At 33.6% G+C, this 23,988-nt stretch overlaps 4 protein-coding genes and 1 pseudogene across 9 annotated transcripts; 4 read left to right on the top strand and 1 right to left on the bottom strand.

Annotated features, from left to right (window-relative positions):
* The first annotated feature begins 49 nt into the window (after positions 1–49).
* Positions 50–5,006, top strand: LOC110821251 (bacterial trigger factor). Its single transcript, XM_022051026.2, has 8 exons — positions 50–186; positions 386–492; positions 864–901; positions 1,007–1,092; positions 1,293–1,401; positions 2,361–2,374; positions 3,905–4,006; positions 4,735–5,006. Exons 1-8 carry the CDS (start codon positions 142–144, stop codon positions 4,855–4,857), a joined length of 624 nt encoding a protein of 207 aa, XP_021906718.2. The 5' UTR covers positions 50–141; the 3' UTR covers positions 4,858–5,006.
* Positions 5,007–5,575: 569 nt separating this feature from the next.
* LOC148253671 (Signal recognition particle, SRP9/SRP14 subunit) lies at positions 5,576–8,043 on the top strand. Of its 3 annotated transcripts, none has more exons than XM_088220268.1 (4): positions 5,576–5,793; positions 6,506–6,599; positions 6,720–6,829; positions 7,691–8,043. In XM_088220268.1, exons 2-4 carry the CDS (start codon positions 6,548–6,550, stop codon positions 7,844–7,846), a joined length of 318 nt encoding a protein of 105 aa, XP_088076394.1. In that variant the 5' UTR covers positions 5,576–5,793; positions 6,506–6,547; the 3' UTR covers positions 7,847–8,043. The 3 variants fall into 3 exon arrangements, with proteins under 3 accessions (XP_088076394.1, XP_088076393.1, XP_088076395.1); XM_088220267.1 differs by having other exon boundaries at positions 5,582–5,758; XM_088220269.1 differs by having other exon boundaries at positions 5,586–5,708.
* Positions 8,044–9,370: 1,327 nt separating this feature from the next.
* On the bottom strand, positions 9,371–13,007 carry LOC110821532 (uncharacterized). Of its 2 annotated transcripts, none has more exons than XM_022051400.2 (4): positions 12,867–13,007; positions 11,751–12,055; positions 10,660–10,905; positions 9,371–9,857 (listed from the first exon to the last, which is right to left on the bottom strand). In XM_022051400.2, exons 2-4 carry the CDS (start codon positions 12,018–12,020, stop codon positions 9,594–9,596), a joined length of 780 nt encoding a protein of 259 aa, XP_021907092.1. In that variant the 5' UTR covers positions 12,021–12,055; positions 12,867–13,007; the 3' UTR covers positions 9,371–9,593. The 2 variants fall into 2 exon arrangements, with proteins under 2 accessions (XP_021907092.1, XP_021907090.1); XM_022051398.2 differs by having other exon boundaries at positions 11,751–12,060; positions 12,867–13,006.
* Positions 13,008–13,197: 190 nt separating this feature from the next.
* LOC110821375 (diphthamide synthesis DPH2 family protein) lies at positions 13,198–22,275 on the top strand. Of its 3 annotated transcripts, none has more exons than XM_088219472.1 (11): positions 13,198–13,355; positions 13,451–13,719; positions 14,245–14,468; positions 16,128–16,236; positions 16,315–16,663; positions 17,323–17,392; positions 17,578–17,645; positions 18,352–18,467; positions 18,554–18,660; positions 19,242–19,381; positions 19,922–22,275. In XM_088219472.1, exons 2-11 carry the CDS (start codon positions 13,639–13,641, stop codon positions 20,176–20,178), a joined length of 1,521 nt encoding a protein of 506 aa, XP_088075598.1. In that variant the 5' UTR covers positions 13,198–13,355; positions 13,451–13,638; the 3' UTR covers positions 20,179–22,275. The 3 variants fall into 3 exon arrangements, with proteins under 3 accessions (XP_088075598.1, XP_088075599.1, XP_088075597.1); XM_088219473.1 differs by having other exon boundaries at positions 13,207–13,355; positions 13,435–13,719; XM_088219471.1 differs by having other exon boundaries at positions 13,210–13,719.
* Positions 22,276–22,976: 701 nt separating this feature from the next.
* Positions 22,977–23,327, top strand: LOC148253670 (non-specific lipid-transfer protein A pseudogene; annotated as a pseudogene).
* The last annotated feature ends 661 nt before the right edge of the window (positions 23,328–23,988 follow it).

The following is a 23,988-nucleotide window of genomic DNA, read 5'->3' as shown; positions in this document are numbered from 1 at the left end:
CCTCCGGAGCCGCCAAAATATCTGTATGGAATTACAAACGTAAAACGACGTCGTTTGCTCTAACCTGCTCTAAATTTTAATTTCGATTCCGAGTCTTCACAGAATTAGAGCCATAAAGCGTAGTAGTAGAAGAAGACGATAATGGAAATAGCCGTTAGGGCTCTTCTCCCTGGCTTAAACTCCAAGGTAAGCCTAAGTTCTCTATCTTTTAGCGTACGTTTGGGAGGCAAGAAAATTAAGGAAAAAGATGGAAGGGAAGGAAATAAACACATAAATTTATAAATTTTTTTAAATATATGTAAAAATGGAGCCTAAATATCCGTTAGTATTCTCTCTATGCACCCCTAGTTACGAGATTGGAGATTTACATGGTTTTTCTCTGCAGATAATCAATGGGAAGCAAGCATTAGATGTCTGTAGTCCCTACTTTTCTTGTAGAAGAGCATGTTTTTTACCTCAGTTAAAAACCATTAGTAGAGAATTTCGGTTGAGGTAATTATGCTCTCGAATTCTTCCTATCTAATTTAACCTTGTCACACCAAATTTACCTCCAAGATTTGGTAATTTATGCTTCTACTTGCTATGATGATGCTGTAAAATTTTGCTCCTAAGCTAACCAAGTAATGGATGGGAAAGAGGTTTACTTGTTGAAATACGCCTCACAGAGTAGAATTCAAGTTTATTAAATCTTGTTTGGCAATGTATGGCATTTTGCGCCCTCCATTATGGTTGTTCTCTGGTATTTAGTTGAATTCATTGTCAGCTCAAATGATAATCTGAGACTTTAAGTTTTTTTTAGCAAACTAGATGTTATGATTGAGAGTCCATTAGATGAATATTGAAATAAATTTTCATTTTTGCAGGAATAAATATTGCCCTTCTGTTTATTGCGCAGTATCGGGTTTATATCTGATATATTCTCTTTTTACTTATTCCTTGTAATTTCTTCCCATCTCAATTTTTGAATGCTTTTTTTTTAATGATTTTATGGTTTAACTCAAAATAGGAGTGGAAGAAGTTGGAGTTTCTTCATCACAAAAAGAGGACATCTCGGTTTTGATTTCTAAATCAAATGAAAATGGAGAACTGAAGGTAAAAGAATTATGTATGAAATGACCATGAAGTTTCGAGGTGAACAAGAAAAATAGTAATGGTTTGGAGAATATTGATAACAATTGTTTTACTCACACTATTCTTGTTGGATGAGAAGATATTTTTATGCAGATACTTTTGAATTTGTTCACATGGGTATTAACTACCTTTCAACCAATGTACATAATGTTCCTGACTAGATAAGCGTGGAGGTCTCAGGTGACAAAACTCAGAAAATTTTTGATAATGTATTTGATAAAATGGTTGCTGCAGCACAGCCAATCCCAGGCTTTCGGAGAGTGAAAGGAGGTAATATCTTTTAAGCCATTAAACAAATTATAGTGAATAACCTAACAATAATGGTCTCCAAAAGAGTTGGTCAAGTTTATTTCATTGAACAAAAGGTAGCCTAAGTGAAATTTTGTTAGCATGTATAAGCACTTTATTCTGTCATTTTACTTGCACTGGCATCGGATTAAGCATATGTGTTTTGCAGGTGATGTTCTGTGATTATTACACTCTCATGGAAAAAGTTGATTAACAATTTTCATAAATTCCTTCATCTTTCTGTTTGGCAAATGAAGTTTAAGGATGTTTCTTGTTCCGCTAGGCTGTGTTTGATTTAGTTTGTTTTCTTCTACCTGTTCAGTAATGACTAGGCCAAGAGTCGCAAATGGATTGGTGTTACTGGTGTTAACATTTAGTTTATCTTTTATTCAAAAAAGGGTCAGGCATTCCCTTTGTAATTCCTCTTTTACAAGTAAAATGCTTGGGCTGTGCCTTATCTAACTCGTTTATCCAATTGTCAAAATGTACATTTAATGCTTTATTCTTCTTTTTTTATCTCTTCACTTGCCACATGTATGTTCTTTGATGTATTAAGTAAAGCTTAAAAATATTCTTTGAATTTATCAGTGTTCTTATTGTTTTGCCGTTGGTATGATGAAATGAGAATACTGACCATAACAATGAAATAATTTCTATCACCAACCAATCCGAATTTGGACTTCGATAAATTTTCCGGGCAATAAACTAGTGGAGTCATCAAGTTTTTCTGCATGCTGTGAATCCCACTTAACTTTCATTACCTTTCAAGGTTGATTGTTTTCATTTGTCATCATGGTGTGGATCTCTGAAGGAGTAATGCCAGTATTTGGTTCAGTAAATTGTTTCATTTTTCTTTTCAACTCCAAGTAGATTGCTAACCTTTTGTGTAATTACTTCCATTGGCCGATCGATCTGTTGGTGAATAATCTGTGGATTGCCAGGAAAAACACCAAATGTAAGTTTTCTTTGTCCAGTTCATTCGTGCAACGAAGTATATTCCCAGTTGTTGTTAGTGTGTTTAGTGAAATCTTTGAAGTGTAACTAAATAAAAGAGTGCAAAGGCATGCAGTTTATGTTTTATTGCATTTGTATGTTCATTGAGCTATGACAAGTTTCTGTCAGTCCCATGAGTTGTATACTTTTTTTTTCAAGATTTCAAGTCATGAACTTGTTCTATGCATTGATTCTTTTTTTCTTTATTCGTGTGCATAATGCAGTATCGCGTTGAGTTTTTCGTTCTTTTTCTTTCGTCGCATTTTTTTTTTCTCGTTGAGTGTTGCCCATTAGATTATGAAGCCAAGTATTATCAAGCTTATCGATGTATTTGTTATGCTAGCCCAGTGACTCATGAGAGGAAGCCCTGTTTTCTTTGCTTAAATTTTCCTTTCCCTTCTGGAAAGGGTGTTAAAATGTTTTATTTTTGGCTGTTGATGCCATTTTTAAGACATAGTAGAATCATCATAGAAAAAGATTATATGTTCATGTGCTTCTGCTTTGAGAGGGAGAGAGGAAGTTAGAGATCCCTGTAGTGGAGTTGCTATGCCCCAATGTGACGCATTCAAGAAGAGTATCAACATTCTTTGTCCTGTAAATGATACAAAAACACTAGCATATTTAGAATACAGAAAATCTTTTACTCACATGTTTTTTTGAAAAACAAAAGTGTGTAAGTATCCCTTCACCTGCACCAAGGGATTCAAATCCATGTACAAAAGAGTATTTACATATCAATTAGAGTGTCAATAAGGTCCCCAAGGTTCTCAAAAGAATAAAGAAGATGATCTTTGATAAAGAAGAACACCTAGGGTCTGGAATTAGCTATTCTTAACCTTATCAAGTTTGATATTTGTGTTCTCAAAAACTCTCTTGTTTCCTTTTCTTCTACACCACCCAAAAATTAGCAAGGGGGATAAGGTTCACATGTCTCCTCTCAACTTCAATCCCTTTTAACGTCCAAATTTCTTCCCTTACTGAACCAGCCATCATCCAATTAATACCAAAAAGACCATAAACAAGGGTCCATAGTCTAAATGCAAAGGGGCACCATAAAGTGGATCATTACATGTTTCTGCATCCCTTCTGCACATATAACATCCATTCAACAATACCCTCCCCTTCCTGATCAGCTTGTCCAAGACTAAGATGCAATCTCTGGCAACGTCCCAAGCAAAAAAAAAAAAAGAAGCAATTTGGGGTGATTCATTAACCTTCCAAATTTGTCTATAAGGGAACTGTCTTCAAGTAGTCTCTCTCTTAGTCGAATGGTTGATGCCACAAGCAGAGAGGACAAAAAAGCTGTTGTCTTACAAGGCTAATAGGCATTTCTGTGCAGATTCTCTTTGTACAGATTCAGAGTAAGCAAAGGGTTATACGTATCAAACGAACGGAATTGTTGCATATTACCCTACCATATACGTTTGTCAATGTGCATACTGGCATTATGGAGGCTGTTGCAATTTCTTCTTTTATTTGCTGTGTTTTACAGATACCTAAAGATATTTTGCTGGAAGTACTTGGGCCGTCTAAGGTTTACAAGCAAGTAATCAAGGAACTAATCAATTCAGCTGTAGCTGGATATGTTGAAAAGGTATCCCATAAGTTATATTTTAACCTTCCAAAATGCTTTCAATATTAATATTTAGTATCTGAACTTGACATTTTCTCGACTGAGAATTTTTTTTGTTAGCATTTTATCCTGTAAAGGGCGTTCTGTTGGGGCTTGACAAAAATTTGGTCATATAGTTGGTTTCATCTGGAGAACCTAGTCACTACCTTTAGAATTGCAGTATGGAAGACTGTATTGGCCAAATAAATTTTCTCAATTAAGTATTATGTGAGAAAAAGTTTATAATTCCACATCAGTTAAACTTTAAGAAATTCTCATTTCGACCCTGCGAAACTTTGACCAAATCAAATTCATATTTATTTATGTATACTGACATATATAGCAAGCATTTGAGTTGTGTAAGGGCTATATAGGCTTTTAGGGCTTCTGCAAAAAGAGGTTATGACGGTTTGGTATTGTGTTAAGATGATATTCAGTCTTTGACAGCTATATATTTTCCATTCATAAAATTTGTTCTTACCCTGTTAATTTCACCTCAGTTTAAACAATTATTTTTCTTTCTAAAACGAAGCATAATCTGTTCAAAATTTTGTCATGGAAATGATACTCCCATAGGTTTCTGCCGTTGTGCTGCAACATCCGAAATAACAGTATCCTGTTCTTGTGGAAAATAGTTTTTATTCGAGCTGGAGAATGCTCGATACCAACACTAATTCGTTCTTTTTTCTCTAATTTTGAAATTGTTTCAGGAAGGTTTAAGGGTCAGTAAAAACTTGAGAGTTGATCAGAGTTATGAAGATCTTGAGGATGTTTTTGAACCTGGCGAAAAATTTTGCTTCGACGCAGTTCTTCAGCTTCATGAAACAAGTTGAATTACAGGCTTTTTAAGAAATAGTCAAGCATTTCTTATTTGTTTTTTTCAATTCCATTCTTGTTGCTATTGTCTTTCCTCTGCAAACTATTGTGTTCTATTTTCTTTTTCTTCAATCAAATTTTGTTGCTAGTTTGGAGATTTGATAAACTTTTTGGAATTAGGCTGGAGGTTTTCTAGTTCTAAGCTAGATGATCTGTTTTTAACTTATTGCAAGAGGAATTCAGCATAATTAGACAGAAAAATTAGTCAAGAATAGATTGTTAAGGAAAAAAAAAATTTTATTGGTTGATTTGGTTGCATTTATATATATATATATATATATATTATTTTTTTAATTAAAAAATTAAATTTAGATTTTTAAATTGTTATTATTTTTTTAATTAAAAAATTTAATTTAATTTAATTATTATAATATTATTAATATTTTAATGAATTAATTTTATTAAAATAAATATTATAATTAAAATTTTTTTATCGAATATTTTAAAATGAGATATAACTTAATTAAATATATATATCTAACATAAAAATGAAATTAATTTAATTATAAATTAAAAATAGTAAATTATGATATAATTCATAATACTTTATTTTTCTTATTTAAAATTTAATTTTTTCATCTTAAGGAATAAAAATATATTTTAATAGCAAAACAAAAACAGGAACAAATTATTCGTATTTGCTATTCAGTACAAAACAATACTATAATTACAATGACAGTCATTTCTTCTACATATATACCAAATTTACCCGTAGACGACGCTAAACGTACTTGGCTGCTGTAAGTACCTCGCTCTCCCTCACGCGCAGTTCACTGGTCTGCCTGCTCCCTACGGAGAGAGAGAGCCGGTATTAATTGCCGATAATTGTTTGTGATTCTGGGCTAGATTTCAATCATGGTATTGTGAATTTCCGTCTGCTCATTTGGTTTTAGGTTCGAATCGATATATGTCTTTTCCTTTCATTTCCTGGTTGTGATCGTCTTCAGTTTCTCTCATTTTTTAGTTGCTGATCTGCTAGATGCTTTTGTTTTCTAGATTTTATTCCCATTAGATAAAATGTCCAACCTTGAGTGTGGGTATACACGCACACATATTTATATATAATATGACTCGCATTCAGAATTCGAATCTTTTTGCGTTATTAATTTACGATTAGTTTACGGTTGATGAGTTTTTGTGCATTTCAATCTTTAGCAACGGTAGAAAATTGGAAATAAGTAGAGAGTGGTAGGGCTTGTATTACTCAAACTGAATGCTTTGAACATCTGATATGGGTATAATTAGTTTGAAAAGATTGTGCCTCTTATATTTCTGACCTAGAGCTTTTTTAGCCAGATAGGTCTTACTTGATCAAAGAAGAAATGTTAAATTTTTTTTTAAAGGTAGGTGTAGATTGGTTACGCTGCCGGTCAATCCTTGCTTTGTCAATTGAAAATTTTTCATGCTAAATCGCTGCTGAAAATTCGGTTTATTGTTATGAATCTGCGGATTTGTTTTGAAACATGTATGTATGTGTAAGTTATCTTCCTCCTTTTTGCTGTTATGCAAGTGGTCAGAATGCTTCAGATTTATATTTTTGCTTCATTTGGAAATTCTTACATCTATTATTGATTTTGTTCTTATTCCTTTGTTTGAATCTATTAGGTTCTTCTACAGCTGGATCCATTCCTAAATGAACTCACCAGCATGTTTGAGAGCAGCACAGAGAAAGGGTCTATATGGGTTACACTCAAAAGATGTAATCTTTTATCTTCCTCTTATTGCAATTACCATTTGTTTTTTTTTGAATTTTAGGGATTAAATTATGATGTTTAAGAGTATTAATTTGCACTTTTCATGCATTTTTGCATCTTAATAGCATCATTGAAGTCAACAGCACAAAAGAATCAAATGACGACAGCTGGACAACCCCTTGATTACAGATGTCTTATACGAGCAACTGATGGCAAAAAGACAATTTCTACTTCAGTATGTTATAAACTCTATGCACTTCATATTCCCTTTATGAATGTATTCAGCTATCCCAGTGGCGTATTCAGCTATTTGTATTCTGATCCACTATATCTATTAGAACTGGAAAAACATATTGACATTGTGTTTTTGTGGTAATGTTGTTCTACTTGCTCCATGCTTTGTAAGAGGATCTAGTTTTGTTTCTTGAAGTAGTTTCATGAGTGACTTATGGATTCGAGTTGTGAGAATCTTAATTAGCTTAGCTGTGGATCTGCAAGAAATGGATTTAATTAATTGATTTATGTTAGAGGGTTATCAAGTCCAGATTAGGTGGGTTTTTTAATCTGTATTTGGTCGGCTTAATCTTGTGTTCCCACATGCTCTTTGTGTTGCTGATTTGACAGGCTCTGCAGTTGCATAGGCATATGCTATGGAAGAAATGTTAATGATTAGTCTTTGAATAAACTTGTACAACTTTCTATTTCATTGTCTAGAGGATGATGGAGAAAGTAATGGTCAGTTATCACTTTCTGTTTGGATGCTGGGATAACTAAGGAGTAAAAGAAGGAGAACTTCGATTTGAGTCTCTTTCTTTTTGGGTTTCTGTGGGCTGAATTACTTGTGTAAAGTTATCCGAGTAGTTAACAGGGTTGGTCATAGGAAATTCTTTGTTGGGTTGGAGTAGAAAATGATATTTTTGAGATTCATTTTTGTTTATGAAGGAATGCGGATTCTGAGTTCTTTTAAGCCAGAGTTACTTGAGTATCAAAGTGTGTAATTTTCTAGATGAGTTCTCTTACATATTATCTTAAGTTTTCACGAACTTGCTTTTACTTAATTTTTTTGACCAAGCTAATATGCTTTTTGCCTGGGAAGGTCGGAGTGAAGGATCACCAGCGGTTCCAAGCTTCCTATGCAACTATCCTCAAGGCCCACATGACTGCTCTAAAGAAGAGGGAAAGGAAAGACAAGAAGAAGGCTGCAGAGGCAGATAAGAAAGAAGGGAGTGCAAAGAAGTCCAAGAGGGCATAAAAACCTGCTTTACTGTGTAGCCCTCTGTATAAAACTATAAGTCCCATCGCCTTCCTCCTAACACAAAAAGATTTTTGTTTATTTTGGTCATTGTTGAAAACTTCAATTTGAGAAATTAGAAGTATCAAAAGATTTTGACTCTACCATTGTTGAAAATTTCAATTTGAGAAATTAGAATGATTAAAAGATTTTGATTCTACATTTGTAGATGACCCCCCCTATTTTGGATAATATATGTGAGGCTTTATTTTGACGATAATTCATCAGTGAAGATCTCTACTAGAAAAATCATCAGTTCAAACCTGTTCGAGATTTTGCAGGTTTTCCCCAAGTGGGTTGGTGGCTAGGTGGTGGTTTTGATTTTGATTTTCTTTTTGTTATTCATATAGATTTTTTCTGATTTATCAAGGGTGATTGATGGCTTTGTTTTGCTGCATGGAATTGATTTTGCCGAGAGAGTAATACCAGAGTCTCGGACTATAGATGAATGTGAGAAGGTTGGATTCATTTTAATTGATAATCGCACACTTTCGAAGCGATTTTCTTGTGCTTTTTTTGGGTTTTGGGAATGCATAATGCAAATATACATTAGTGCTTGTTTCCTTTGTGCCGTTTGTTTTGGTTTTCCAGAATTTGTTTCTCCATCATTTCAAAAACATGTAGTGGTACAGCATCTTGGGATAGGTAGGTACTGTTCTACAACCCAGCAACATTTCCTTAACACAGTTGAATATGGGTATGAATGATGTAGCCGATAATGTTACCATACAATACTAAATGTATATTTGAACAGAAAGTATTCTCCTCTATTCTGTTTGATGAACAAAATACATGATTATAACTTGCATGTCCGGTTACAAAAGTTTGTCTTTCAAGTTTTGTAAGTTACAATTTTTTTTTTTTTTCCTGGCTTCAAGTTTTTAAAATAAAAATTTATACATTTCTTCAGTTATATATAACATATGCACCTTAAATATAATACATACATTCTTCTAAAAGAAATATACAAGAATATGTAATCTGATTTAAGTTCGCTATATCTTATGAATGAAAAGAAATATCAACCATTTGATATTAAAATATTTGACTACTAAAAATAGTATTAGATACTGTTTCGTTAAACTTGTATTTACTTATAGTACAGTACATAAGAATTCTTGCTCGTTCTTTTTATTAGAATCTATAAGCAACGACGCCCTATAGTCATACTATTTAAAAAGATACTCAGAGTCTAATTAGATAACTTAAACAAGAATTCATTAATATCAGATACGGTAAGATACGTACACTTTTTTTTTTTTAAATATCTTTAATGTAAATATTACCGTATAATCTAATCTAATAAAAATAAAATAATTATTATAAAATATAAATAAAAAATAATAATCGATATTATAATTAAAAATTACATATCTTATATATTTATAAGATAATTCAAAATATCATAAAGAGTAAATTGTCTTAAATATTTATCATTTCAATGATTCAGAAGGTTGGAATGCAATAGAGGAAAAGAAAAATATGTGGGGTGATAGCACGCAGTTAAATTAAACGTAAATGAATGCTTCAGCAGCTATACAAAAATTGCTCTCTTGAGAACCTAACAGAACAATGTCAAAATTGATTGTTGCCCGATTCAACTAATCAAGAACATGTAAACATATATTAATAGCAGTTTTATCTAATATAGAACTACGATCTGCAAATTATCTGCAGGAAAAACAATGATTATGGTGACAACAGGACTTTAGGGATACTCATCAGTACTCGAATCTAACGACCTCATAATACGCCTGTACTTCTCAGGGCTGTCATACAATGTTGGGGTATTGATAATTGCCTTTTCCAACCAGTATTTATCATTGACTTTCTTCTCGGTCAGCCTGTCAAAGAATCTTTTGATTCGATTCATTGCACGTGTTAAACGAACACTCTTGCTTCCACTAAAGAGAAATTTAATGTAGTCCTTTGCAAGCCGAGCAAGCTCCTCACCGGTGATGATGTAGGCATACTGCAACAAAAGAATTGAGCAAGAACTCGATCATCCTAAATCATCTTCATAAGATGAGATTAAATTGCATGGAGTCGTATAAATGATGCTTGATAGATAAGATGATGCTTGGGCATGGTCAACAAATGGATAAAGAAACTGTTTTAAATACTTGATCTCATGCATGCAACCACAAGATGTACAGATCAATATGTAGGTTATGTTGCAGAAAATATAACTGTTCCACAATAACATCCAAAGATGTCAATGATTTTCTTTAGATTATCTGTCAGAACTCGTGTAACTTTCTATTTTGACAGAACTTTTGTCACAAGATCCTTTGTGTTTATCACAATCAGGAGGCAGATTTCTCATTTTGTCAATCACAGAAGTCTACCTCAGTTTGGAGCTACTAGCAAAAAGAAGATAAGGTTCTATCAAGAAGATAATTGAATATATCTTCTTGGATTAAGAGAGACAGAAAGAAAAAAAACACGAAATCGAAAAATTAATTCTTCTGGTTTCCTTATTCTTTTCCCATTAGAATTTCCAAACAAACAGAGAGCAATGAAGTTTTACATCTTTTCACATTTCTTCATTTGTTTTTTGTTTCCCTTCTCTGGAGATTAAAATTACAAAACATGCTGCACTTGGATTTTGGATTTTGTCATCAACAGTTGGGTGATTTCTACTGATCAAGATTTACCTATCTCTTTCCTTAAATAGAAAAGGAAAAGAAAAAGCTTCAGTTATAAATTGTAGATAGTGAAGCTAGATATACTATCCTGAAATAACTGAAGAAAATAAATGTAAGAATATATACCAGAAATATGAAGCCCATAGTTGCTAAAACCACTTGCAGAGTTTCATCCATGATCCCAGTAAAGCCTTCATCTTCTGGTCCTTCAGAACCATCTCCACCCCTGCCACCGTTACCGCCACCTCCACCACCTGGTGGATTTTTGCCACTGCCTTCATCATAATATTCTTGTTTTTTCATCTGCTGCCGTAAAAGATCCTCAACTGACTGGTTCCCCATTGCTTTCTCAATAGCTTTCCATGGTGATATCTAATAAGAGTTATCTAGTGAGATATACATGCACATATTTTTTCATGAAGGTATGAAAAAAATTTAATGGTTTACATGGTGACAACAAGGTGCAATAATGCACTCAGAAGCTTTTCCTCTTCCAAAGGCAGAAAGAAAGCACTTGTTTTTTCGGAGCGGTAGTCAAATAGGAATCAGCAGTATTGAAATTCTATAATTTATATTTTACCCACATCTTCCATCTAAGCATGAAAAATATGGAGGACCCCTTTATGGACTTCACTATTTATAGATAAATAAATACAGATTTTTATTATTTTTTAAAATAATTCTTTATGGTTATCAACATTTTATTTCAAATAGTTTTTGATTTATTTGAAAGAATAACTTTTTATTCTTTAAATAAGAATTTACTGCTTTATGGACTCCACTCCTCCCCCACTGCCAACATAGCCGTGTTCGTTCCTTTCTTCTCCCCTTTTTACCAATTGTTTCCTTTCCTATTGCAGTAAACTTGTCATGTTATATACAGAACTAGCTAGAGACTTTAGTGCAAGCATTATAATGGAGGGTCAAACATCAATACTTGTTGCAAACTCACAAATAAACTTTAAGAAATGGGGCAAAAAGTATCTATGTCAATTGGTGCCCGTTACAAATACAGAATTACTGTTAAAAGAAGAGAAGGATGCAATTGATATTTTCATTAAATTTTTTTATTAAAACATGTTTTAATCATTCATGTAAATTTTTTCAAGATAAATCAAGAAAAATATTTTAAGAATTGGTCTATCTCCAAAAAACAATTCTTTACTTTAATCAGTAACATGACAGCATAAATAAATCCTTGGGAAAAAGCATCCCACCTCATCACTGCCCTCTGATTTATCCTTTCCACCAAGCAAACAAACAGGGGCACCTCGCTGGTATTTCATCGCAGGCACATGATTCCGGTGCTTCAAGACAAGTTCATATTTAGAGTGTTTTGATGCACTGGTGCTCACCTTCAACGAAGTCCATCGGGAATGATTATAATGGAGTGGTATGACATATGATGTGGAAGGTGGACGACATGCTTCAAAACTATTTGGTACATAGTTGCATGGTTGGCATATATTAGCTTGAATATAGCTCATTCTTTCTCAGTTGTTTAATTGAACATTAAGCTTCACTGCACTTAACCCAGAAAAGTAAAACAAAAATGTTGTTTGAGTACTTCACACAATAACCAGCCAATAACTTGACTGGTACCATCAGAAGAACTAATAATACTCATGCATTTTCAAAAGAATAAGGCTCAAGTGATTATGAGTACAACGTCAACTAAGTCCTCTACGTCAGTTCAAGACACAATTAACAGCTTTGATGATGAAAGGTGATTATTCTTTGCCTTCTGAAAAAGATAAGGAGATACTAACCTATCATAATATAGAAATAATTTTCCAGCCAAAGTCCATGTATAGCTAGTTTATGAGCCACTTAAGTATTTATAGCTAGTTCATGAGTCACTGAAGTTGTATTGCTGAAACCAACCTAGCTCTGAATACACTAGAAATTCATACACTTAAGTTGAAATTTGATTTGGCTTGAAGGTACCATCGACAGAGCTATTAAAATACAATTCTAAAATTAACTGTTTTTAAACAGATCAAAACATGAGTTAAGTAGAAAACAATACACCTTAATTCAATGTTGTTCTATTTAGATTTTAGTCTCAACCTTTTAATTATGGAAATCGAGGCACATTGCGTAACTGACACACGCAGAAGAATCCACAAGAGTTCAATCTCGCATCGAACAAATATAGACACCAAATTGCAACTGAACAGAGAAGCTAGTGATTCCAAACATCGCAAATTACAAAATAGCATATCAATTAAACAACAGAGTCACAAAAATTCCCGTGTGGATTTCGAATAAACATACACAGCAAATAAGACGATGAAACCCGAATAATAAACCAGAAAGGGCGTAGAAATTACACAATCAACCGAAAGAAGTGCGAAAATTTGCAGGTATCAATCAGCAGAGCAACTGGAGAAGACGACTTATAAACGAAAAGGTTGGGATCAGCAATAATGGTGGTTGCCGGTGAAGAGTACGGGGAGAAGGAAAGAGAGCTTGGAGAAGAAATGGATGGATACATGAACAAGAGCAGGCGCGAGGCGGTGCTTTCTTCGGACATTGAAGGGTATCGGATAATTAGGGATTTACGAGGATTAAGATGCGAATTTTTGTCACTACCAGGGGTATATTTGTCTTTTTAAGCTATTTACTATTTAGGAAACAAATATATATTTACCAAAAAATACATTTATTATTAATTATATTTAACAAAATATTACTGACTTTAAGCTCTCCTTTCTCCGACTCCATTGCTGCTCTGATCATCCGTTGGGGCTGTTTGTGATTGGTTAATGACTAGTTTATCTTTCTCATAGTCGGGGCTTGTGCCGCAGGCTGCTGGCGAGGTGAACGCTTTACCTAGTTGTTTGCTGTATGCAGGATTTCTGCAGTTTCTTTATGGTCTTCCATTTGTGATCCCTTCAGATTTTTCTTCTCGCAGCTGGTAGTGGTTTTCTGTCGACGGCGGATTGGTTTGCAGATTAGTCCTGTTGTTTTATGAGGACATAAGCTTAGGTTACAATTTTCAGCAAGGTCGGTGGACACCTTTATATCCTCGAACAGCTTCTTGGTTCTCCTTTCACCAGAAACTCATACAGCGCCAGTCATTCTCACATCTAATCTTTGGTGATGGAATTGGAGTCTAATTACGATATCGATCGCACCGCAGAGTTCATTTGCAGAAGCAACTTCACCAGGTTTGCCTTGCAGGTAATACAGTTATAAACCCTTGCAAAACCTCGTTCGTGTCATTGTAGCGTTTGGTTGCTAAGAAATGGGAAGAAGATAGTGTAAAACTAACTTGTAGCACCTCATTTTAACTCGTAAGATTGACTTTTGTACTTCTTTTTGTTTATTTTGCGTGAAAGAAGTAATTTGGATATACAGCCCGAAGCAAAACGTGCTTAGTTTAGAAGTCTTTGTGCAGTTTAATGTCTCTGCTTTATTTTTTAGAGGAATTAAATGAGAATAAAGGTTTAACGGCATTATTGCCTTGAATTGCATAGAGATGGATTTCTAGTTCTCATGTGTTACAGATATTAAGTAGCAATTGAACTCGCTATAAATTGGATTAGACACCTCCCATTGACGAGGCTGCGGACTGATTTGGGTCTCTTCCTCTTGCAAGATGGGAGAGTTGTAAAGTGCACAAGTTCCATTTCCTGTTATGAGGCTATGAGCTCAGGGTTTTTTAAGATTGCTTTCTGATCCATGTCTAAATTGCATTTCTTTCAGTTCCCAGATGAGTTATTGAAGGATTCAACAAGAGTGGTGAGTGCTCTTAGGAACAAAATCTGCTCGCTCAGAGAATCTGATACTGAAAGACAAGGAGATAGCAAAGAAGTTAGGTTGTTTGTAATGGCAGATACAACTTATGGTAGTTGTTGTGTTGATGAGGTAGGGGCATTGCACGCTGATGCTGATTGTGTCATCCATTATGGACATTCGTGTCTAAGCCCGTGAGTGTTTTGTTACTAGTTTCTTCAGCTCATTATATTGGAATAACTTTAGATAAGTTACTTCTGTTGCTTCTCTAAGGAGCCTAGTTTACTACATATGGTTACTGCAGAAAATATGTTTCTTACTGGCTAAGGTGGATATCTAAACTTCAGTTGCAGAAGGGAAGCATAAAACTGTTAAAACTTTTGGTTGTTTCTTACATGGTGACTAGAATAACGGAGGAGAATTTCTATTAAAAAAAGGGTAATGGAGGAGAAATGTGAAATACCTGAATGACTGAAATCAAGCTTAGGATTTGTGAAGTTGGTAAATAATGAAGTAGGTCTTTGTAGCATAATAGGAAAAAATTAAGTAGTCTTGCACAAGTATAATTCTTGGAGTATTCTAAAAAAAACTTATTACTTTCTAGACTTTTGAAATTACTCATCTTCAGAAATAAATCAGTGAGCTTAAATACAGCCAATGCATTTTTCTTTTTTAGATTTTTATTGATTCAATTGCTCCCACAAGTTCTTTCTCAAAAAAAAAAGCTTCCTAAATTCTTACTTAATAACTTCCAAGATACTTTGACTGAATTCCTTTGGTACATTCATATTTAACTTGTAACACTCCTTTGATGCCTTGTTAATGAATTTTTTTTGGTAAAAAAAAGATCTGATTGATTATGTCCTTATATACGTTTTTAACTATTGACAAGCTGATGAGGAGAGGACACCACATAGTTAACTGATGTTATTTATGTATGACTGCGGCAGAATTGTGCAACCACTTACTCTTATGGTGACCGGTGACTCATGAGCTGTGGAGTATGGTATATAGTCTTCTTGGGGTGAAGTGGGTAAGGGCTGGTACGGTTAGGGAGGAATTATGGGCTTGGGATGGTATGAGAAAGGATAATGATCGTTGGGGTATAATTCTCCTAATAGTGTTATGGGTTATTTAGAAAGAAAGAAATCTTAGAGCTTTTGATGGGAAAGAAAACCCGATGTATAGATTAAGAGATAGGTGGTTCCATAATTTTGGGTCTATGTTTATGGGCGTGATATTGTTAGAGATGAAGATTTTGGTTTTGTCATTGATACCCTAACTAGTATGTAAACAATTGTACATGGGTGGTTTCCCCTTGTTTGGTGCCTTGAGAATATATATTTCTTAACTTTTTATTTCAAAAAAAAAATATTTTTAAATAAACTCAGTCTTAATAAAAAATAATCTTGTCCCTAATGCATAATGGATTGATTCAAGCTAAGCAATATAAAAATATACATTTGAGAAAGTGAAAAAGGTCAGGAGATAAACAGAGCTACACATGTATTTACTATATATATTTATGATGAATTTTTTGAAATAAACAGATCAAAATTTTATTAACAACAGTACTAAAGGGGTGCCAACCCATATACAAAAAATATTTTATAATCTGTTATAGAAGGATTTGTTAACTATAGCTGCAGAATTTTTATTTAAGAACAAAAAGCCTAGTTGCAGAACAATAATTTGCTGTGGGTCCATGTTGCTTACGAGATCTGAAATTAACTATTTCTTAGCTTTCTCTTTATTCCAATATTTTGACCACTGATTAGTCTATGTTGTAGAATTTAACTTCTTACAATCATGTGCATTTTAAGTTGAAGGCAATTATTTCTTCTTTCTTTTAGGACATCAACTCTTCCAGCATTTTTTGTCTTAGGAAGGGCTTCTGTCAGCATTTCCAGTTGCGTCGAGAACTTGTCAAATTGTGCTTTGACCAGTGGCAAGTCAATTATAGTATGTAAATAATCTAAATTCTTGCCTACTCTGGGCTTATGCTGGTAGGCCCATTATCGATTTTACTTTTTATTGCAGGTCCTTTATGGGCTGGAGTATGCACATGCAATACCGCATGTAAGAGAAGCTCTAGAAGAAGTAGCAAGGCTGTCCGAGCATGGATTCAAATTTCATTTTGCTGACGTTATGTGTTCCTTCATGCATCCCTCAAAAGATCATAAAAACCCTGGTGGACTCCCTGGACCATTTAGTAGTCATGCTGCTGATGATAGTATTGGTACAGCAACCAGTGCCTGGTATAACATTGGAGGCTTGATCTGGGATTTATCTGAAGGGCACAAAATGGAGGAGTACTTGCTTTTCTGGATTGGCTCTGATAATTCAGCATTTGCAAATGTTGTACTGACATTTAATGGCTGCGAAATCGGTGGGTAAATTATCTAATATAATCTCAAACATTAATTCTAAATATGGTCTCATGTATGCATTATTGCTCGTCTACATCTTTGGATGTATTGGAATTGGTTGATCAAAGAAGAAAGTTTGCGCATTTGCCTAGCAAAAGAAGGAGATAAAGGGAAAGAAGTGTTTATTTCTTTCTGTTTACTTCCAATTAACTATTTATCATGAATCTTTTCAATTTATGATAAAGCTGTAAGTAACTTTTGTATTTAATCACTTTACAGTGTGTATATGTTGGATAAATTTAGTTCTTACTGCTGCCGGCAATTTGATCTCTAATCGCTTAATTTATAATACTTAGTATCTCATCTTTTTTGGTTAATAGAACCCCTAAAATATTGTTTTGAGATTCTGAAAAAATTTGAGGATTTTTCATGCTGACATTTGTACAACGGTAATATGAATTGAACTGTAGTTGCTTCAATTTGGTCAGATGTTTTTCTGTGTCATGTGGTTTAGAAAAATAGATCTCAAAATCAAATAGTTATTTGAGGTGTACTAGACGTCATTAGTTTGTTAAAGTAGATTATATATTAAGAAAACAGGGTAAGATATTCTTGTTCCTTTGTTATGCCTACTTGTCCTTTTTAATTACTTTCGTTTTAATTGTGTGGTTGGTTTTAGTTAGGTATGATCCAAGAGAAGATCATTTGGTGACAGACTTTTCTCAACAGAGACGAATTCTTAAGCGTAGGTATTATTTTCAACACAGTCATCCTTGTCTGCCTCTCTTGATTTCTAGTCACTCTTTCTGAAGATTGTATTTTGGTTTTTGCATGTTAAATCATCTGCATTTTTGGTGCACATTTTGTATACCTTATGTACCATTGATCTCCTTATACACCATTCTTGGATTTACGTAAGTAACAATTCATGCAGATATTATTTAGTGGAGAAAGCAAAAGATGCTAACATCATTGGGATTTTGGTTGGAACTCTTGGTGTAGGTATGCTGTATATATGGTTGTATATTGCATACAAGTTTTTCCCTTCAGCTTATGTGTCATTAGTATTCCCTAGTAATGTACCATTGCATCAGTAGTGAATCGGGATTTATGAAATTCTATGTTTTATAAAGTATGTGTGTGATTCTATATTATTACTAGCTCGGTCGTTTTTTGTTAACTTCTGAAGCATGTTTTCGTTTATGTTATATTAAATTGTTGAAAGCCAATGGAAAAATTTCAGATATTTATATGTGCATTCTTGGAAATCGTACGTTTGATAATAGTTTGACCTTTGGGGCCTGGTTACCAAACTATTTTGTAATTTATTTTTGTTTAAAGCTCTTTCATTGAAGTTTCCAGTAGAATATTTTATTCTCTACTATTGTAATTTATTTATTCTTATTCTTAATAACAATTTTTTCTATAAAAAAAAAAAGTTGACCCCTGCACTTGATTACTTATTCCTGTTATATATTAGTCCTGTTCATTACTGTGCTCCTTATATTTTAAATAGGTTCTGGTTGCTCCCACTCTGTTGTTTTAATATTTGAACTCTATAAAAACTTATATATTGTTGTATGATGCTAATATTTACCTCTGTCATGTCAAGCTGTTGTTAGGTATTGTTTCATTAACATATCTGCTTTTGTTATGTATCATTATGATGCTAAAAGATTATTGTCTAACATGACAATCATCACTGCAGCGGGTTACCTTCATATGATTCATCATATGAAAGAATTGATCACTGTAGCAGGGAAAAAAGCTTACACACTTGTTATGGGCAAACCAAATCCTGCAAAACTTGCAAACTTTCCTGAGGTAGGCTTGTTATGTATAGGTTATCATTTCCTATTTCTATGGAAGCTAAAACTTTGAAGTTAGTAATCTTTTCTCTTTTGTGTCAGTGTGATATTTTCATCTATGTATCTTGCGCTCAAACTGCTCTTTTGGATAGTAAAGAGTTCTTAGCTCCAGTTATTACTCCATTTGAAGCCATGCTAGCTTTCAACAGGTATAAGGAATTCATTACTGAAATCTCACCTTTAGCAACCTCTTAACTATTCTTTTTTTAATAGTTCATATATTGCTCTCATAAGCAAAGATTATGATTATTTTGGTAGGTTTTGTGTGCTAAACTTGTAATATTGATAATCAGAAAACAAGATTTTTGTTATATTTAATTACTATTTGATTTGAGTAGATATTTTTAGGTTCACGAATGATTTTATTTAATTTAAGTAGAGATTTTTAGGGTCATGATACTTAGCTGTCATTTGCAATGAATGGTAGCTCTCATTGGAAGGAAGAGACAGTTTTGCAACAAATATAACTGTTGAGAAAAGGTTTTGTGTGCTAATGTAATGCAGTTAAATTTCAAACTTTCTGAATTTTGACTTTAGTAATTAGGTGCAGTACAGGAAAAATCAGATTTATTTCTTAGTGGGGCTTGAAAATATTTGATTCAAACTCATCTTGTTAAACCATGAGCTTTCTGAATATTGAATTTGTAAATTCTAATCTGTATAGTTTATATATAACTTTGGTGCTTTCACTTTCTTGAATACTCAAATCTTGTTTTCTTTTTCAATTTAGAGGAAGTCAATGGACTGGGAACTATATCATGGAATTTCGAGATTTGATTAGTTCTAATCCAGTGGAAGAAAAGAATCAGGTAGAAGAAGCACGGTTTTCATTCTTTCAGGGTGGATATGTGGAAGATTTTGATCTGCATGGTATGTTCAGCATTTAACAATTAACAAGTTTTGGCAGCTACTATGTAGTTGCATTGCATTTATTCTTCTCCTTCGGTTTTAGAAATCTAAGAAGGTTAAGAAAATGAATAAAAAGTTCTATTTCTTGCACTTCATAAACAATAGTTTTTTTTTTATTTATAAAAAACCTCCTCTCTCTCTCTCTCTCTTTCTTTCTCTCTCTCTATCTCTCTAAGATAGCACAACCTTAAAGAAATGTAGCTGTAGAAGAGGTAGTATTATTTTATAGTTATGTTAACGTTAAATCAATAGAGAATAAATAGCGATATGTTTTAATTTAGTGTGACTGTCTTCACTTATCATGTTATTTGAGAAGGCGGAGCAGGAGTGGAGATAGGATGATTTTTGATCTCATGTTAGTTTTCTTAACTGAAATTGTATGAAAAGCTAACCTAATTTAGGCTTATTTTATATCAAATGTGGTTTTCTGTAATTGAAGTGCTGAAGGAGCTCTTTTTTTGGGGGGGATATTTTATTATTGATGAACTTTGAATTATGCAGAAACAATGATCAAGGACGACAATGAGGATGGAACTCTGGCTTTAGTAAATACTATGGAAAAGGCCTTGAAATTGCGTGATGGAGATCCTAATTCTCTTACTACGAGAACAGCTAAATCTGGACCAGAATTTTTCCTTTCTAGATCATATCATGGTCTTGAGATAGATGCTGGCAATTCTTTGCCTGAGCCATACATAATTGGTAGAAGTGGAAAGGCATCAGGGTATAAGGATGAGAAAAACAAGCAAGAAATGTAGAGATCTAATGTGTTCACATTACGGACGGGAACGTTTACGTTCTCCTGTCCGACAAAATCAGTTCATACTATCGAAAAGCAAGCACGGCTTTACAGGAACATTTCCTGCTAGTGGGAATTTTTGTCAGCAGCTTCATATTGGAGACACGGAATCAGAGTTTCCTTCAAGTTATCTCGGGGCTTCCTTGCTCAGAGTTGTAAGCTCTTCATTTTCTTACTATTCATTTTTTATATTATTTATTATCTTTAGGTGACTTGTTCAAAACAGAACTTGATCCAATTAGAATTAGAATTACATAGTTTCTTCCAATTTCTCAAACATTTATATTGAAAACATATTCAAACCATGAACAACTATGTTCTAGCAGTAAGTCGAGACCGAGTAACATTGTTATTTACATGATAATTATAAAATTGAAACCAAACTAAACAGTGAACATACAGAAGCTAACTTTTCTCAAACAACATTTTTAATTTTCCTGTTAATGGTTAGATGATAGCTGAGTATCCTTCTTATTATATTTTAGATTTAGTCTTATATAAATATCATTATATTGTACGTCATACTGACTCCACTTCTATAGTAGAGACAATTACATTCAATAGATTATGCCTACCAAATTAAAGTAAGCCTAAAAGAGAGCTAAAGAGCTTCATCATCGTCATCTGTATTCAACATAGGCAAAATCACACATGTAAACTGATAAATATATATATATATATATATATGGGTGTTGAACGAAATGAAAAGAGTAGGTTCATGAGTCAAAAGTTCACATTTAGCCTGAGCTAGTTACCAGGTCAAGTGGGTCACAAGGGTTTTTTAAGACTTTGCCTTCTAAGATCACATAATACATAATATATATATATATATATATTATGTACATAATACATTTATTACCGTGGAAAATCTGACAGGATTATCAATTTCTATGGGTCCAACATTGATTTCTTTACCGTCCATATATTAATTTTCTATGGGTCCTACCTCGTTCATTTTTCTGAAGAAGAAAACAAAATTGATTTTAGGTCATTGAATATATTACACAAGTTATAATTTGAGTATATACATAATAAATATGCTTTGATAGTTCTTAAAAATTAGTTCAGATTAACCCAATTGAAAATATAAAATTTAGTTAGATTAATATTTTTTAAAATATTTCTAAAATAAAAATAATATTATCCCAACACCCAAATCCAATAAATTAATTAAGACGAACTTCATCTTCAATTTCCCAGCAACTTCTCCAGTCTCTGTCATTGAAAAGTCATAGGTTGTATCGCAGAGTCCGCGTTCTTCAATAATTTACTCTGAAACTCAACGTTTTACTCCTTCAAACTGGTTGGAAGTTTTCCCTTCAAATAATTACAGTTGGAGCAACACCATGAATATACCTTCCCGTATATATGTAGATACACAAGACACACACTCTTATATAGTTTTCTCAGCCCCCCCCCCCGCCGTCTGTCTCTCTGCAATTCACATATACACTACATAGTGTTTCCCAACATTATTCAGCGACCAAAAAGGATTTCAAGAACCCACTTCCCAACGTGAGCTGTTTCCTATATGTACGCATATGCATGTATATAGTAAAAAGAGAAGGGCAGAGAGTGTAAGTATATACCTGTAAGTATGAGAAAAACTGTGTTGATTATTAGTATTATGATGATGATGGCGATGGTAGCCAAAACTGCAAAGGGTGGAAATGAAAATTTGTGCTGCAACAAAGATGGGTCTTGTGGGGAAGGACCGGCCTACTGCGGCAAAGGCTGTCGGAAAGGCCCGTGCTACGACGGCGACACTGATGATGATGATCGGAAAATCGTAATTGTACTCAAGGATGAGATCGACGGCTCCAATTTGTCCTGGGAAGATCGTCTCCACAAAACATATATTTCTCATTACTCTCACTTTTTCCTCTGATATATAACCTCATATATATGTATGTATCGGTGGGTTGGGTAATAATAATTTTGTTCTATTGTACTACCCAGATGGTAAAGTCTAGCTTTTTTCTTTTCTTACGGATGTATGTACATACACATCAATAATATTTGTTTCTAAAGGACATATAGGAAATGTTTCTATTCATACCCAAGTAAGATTGCCGTGACAAATTTGTGCTTTAAGCTTTAATCAAGGTGGAATGTTTATATTAGCAGCGCACGGTCAAAATTTTTGTACTATATTTTGAAGGTTACGAGTTTGAATCCGATACTTTATAATTGTATTATAATTAGTGGTGATCGATTTATAATGTTTGATTTAAATAAACTTATGAAGAATTATATTAAACAAGTTAAATTCTATTATAACGAATCATAATAATATAGTTGAAAGAAACATTTTGTGGTGTTTATAATTTTTAGATTGGGTAATCGCAAATGACGGAAAAATTCAACTTACCCTTTTCATTCCTATCTGAATTGATTTGGTTAAGTCGGTTTGGTTCAATTCGATACAATTCTGAACCGAAGAATACCTTTCTCCTCCATGAAAGCCAGAAGCAACTGGCCCTATTGAAAGATGTAACAGAAAGTGAATACAGACAAGAGAAAGCTATAACAATCATCATCCACAAGCTTATCCCTATTTACTATTTTAGCTTCCATGGCTCATGACACGCCAAAACCCTAACTGCTTACATCTTTCTCCATCCCTAACCTTCCATCTACCTGTCTATATATACATACATGAGCCTACCAACTTCATGCCACTCAAACACACACAACCTACCGAAACAAATACCACCTCGAACTATATACTCAGCCATTGGGATAGCATATTAAAAGATGATGAAGAGTGTTATTGCATCAATGCTGGTTGCATTTATGGTGGTTCAGCTGGCGACCGTGAAGCCAGGGGAAGCTGCGGTGACTTGCGGCCAAGTTGATGCATCACTTGCTGCCTGCATTCCCTACCTGACGGCCGGCGGTACTCCGGCGCCGGCGTGCTGTGACGGAGTGAAGAATATAAAGGCCATAACTCCCACCGCCGCCGACCGTCAAGCTGCCTGCAACTGCGTGAAGGAGGCGGCTGGTCGGTACCCAAATATTAAAGAAGATGCAGCCGCTTCTCTCCCCACCAAGTGCGGCGTTCAAATGAACATTCCCATCTCCAAGAACACCAACTGCCAAAAGTAATATATATTTTTTTTCTCTGTGAAATTTATATTAGTTAGTATTGATTGAAAAACGATTTGATTAGTAACAGTAGTGTTTGTTTTGTTTTTGATTTGTTTTACAGCATTAATTGAGATGGATGGAGGTACATACGGCTGGCTGCGAGAAGATTAATAAAGCTAGTTGAAGGAGCTTCTTGGGTGTTGCCATGATCTCCATATAATTACATCATTATGTAGCTTTGATAATATAATTACTCCCATTACGACAATAATAATAATACTTTCCCACTTTCTTTGAATTTCATAAGTGTCACCAATATTTTATATATATATATATATATTATAATTGTTTATCGAGAAGTGGTAAAAAAATAAGACTTGAGTTCGAGCTACCAACTCTAATATAAATACATTAGTGTGAACTAAAGTATAAATTTACAACTAAGGTAAAATAATTATCCTCACAAGTTGAGCTTAAAATTACTATTAGTAAGGTGATTTAGCGATTAAAGTCATAAAATTTTATTTAAAAATTATTAAAAATATAAAATTATTATATAAATGTATATGAACCGATTGTTACCAGTTTATAATATTTGATTTAACAAATTTAATATTTAACTTTCTAATGTATCGGTGAGTTTACAGTAACTATATTTTAAGATTTAGTTTATATTATT

This window comes from Carica papaya, chromosome 5 (assembly GCF_054855325.1).
Source record: "Carica papaya isolate Zhongbai chromosome 5, ASM5485532v1, whole genome shotgun sequence".
NCBI lineage: Eukaryota > Viridiplantae > Streptophyta > Magnoliopsida > Brassicales > Caricaceae > Carica > Carica papaya.
This window is presented reverse-complemented; position numbering and strand designations above follow the sequence as displayed.

What these genes read in the sequence shown, in the direction of transcription:
- LOC110821251 (XM_022051026.2), top strand. Translation starts at nt 142, where the DNA reads ATGGAAATAGCCGTTAGGGCTCTTCTCCCTGGCTTAAACTCCAAG. An exon ending in ATGAAAATGGAGAACTGAAG is followed by an intron (nt 1,093 to 1,292) that starts GTAAAAGAATTA and finishes GTTCCTGACTAG; the next exon opens with ATAAGCGTGGAGGTCTCAGG. An exon ending in TAGCTGGATATGTTGAAAAG is followed by an intron (nt 4,007 to 4,734) that starts GTATCCCATAAG and finishes AAATTGTTTCAG; the next exon opens with GAAGGTTTAAGGGTCAGTAA.
- LOC148253671 (XM_088220267.1), top strand. An exon ending in ATGGGTTACACTCAAAAGAT is followed by an intron (nt 6,600 to 6,719) that starts GTAATCTTTTAT and finishes GCATCTTAATAG; the next exon opens with CATCATTGAAGTCAACAGCA. An exon ending in AAAAGACAATTTCTACTTCA is followed by an intron (nt 6,830 to 7,690) that starts GTATGTTATAAA and finishes TTGCCTGGGAAG; the next exon opens with GTCGGAGTGAAGGATCACCA.
- LOC110821532 (XM_022051400.2), bottom strand. Translation starts at nt 12,020, where the DNA reads ATGAGCTATATTCAAGCTAATATATGCCAACCATGCAACTATGTACCA. An exon ending in AATCAGAGGGCAGTGATGAG is followed by an intron (nt 10,906 to 11,750) that starts GTGGGATGCTTT and finishes AACTCTTATTAG; the next exon opens with ATATCACCATGGAAAGCTAT. An exon ending in CTATGGGCTTCATATTTCTG is followed by an intron (nt 9,858 to 10,659) that starts GTATATATTCTT and finishes CTTTTGTTGCAG; the next exon opens with TATGCCTACATCATCACCGG.
- LOC110821375 (XM_088219472.1), top strand. Translation starts at nt 13,639, where the DNA reads ATGGAATTGGAGTCTAATTACGATATCGATCGCACCGCAGAGTTCATT. An exon ending in TCACCAGGTTTGCCTTGCAG is followed by an intron (nt 13,720 to 14,244) that starts GTAATACAGTTA and finishes CATTTCTTTCAG; the next exon opens with TTCCCAGATGAGTTATTGAA. An exon ending in AGACGAATTCTTAAGCGTAG is followed by an intron (nt 17,393 to 17,577) that starts GTATTATTTTCA and finishes CAATTCATGCAG; the next exon opens with ATATTATTTAGTGGAGAAAG.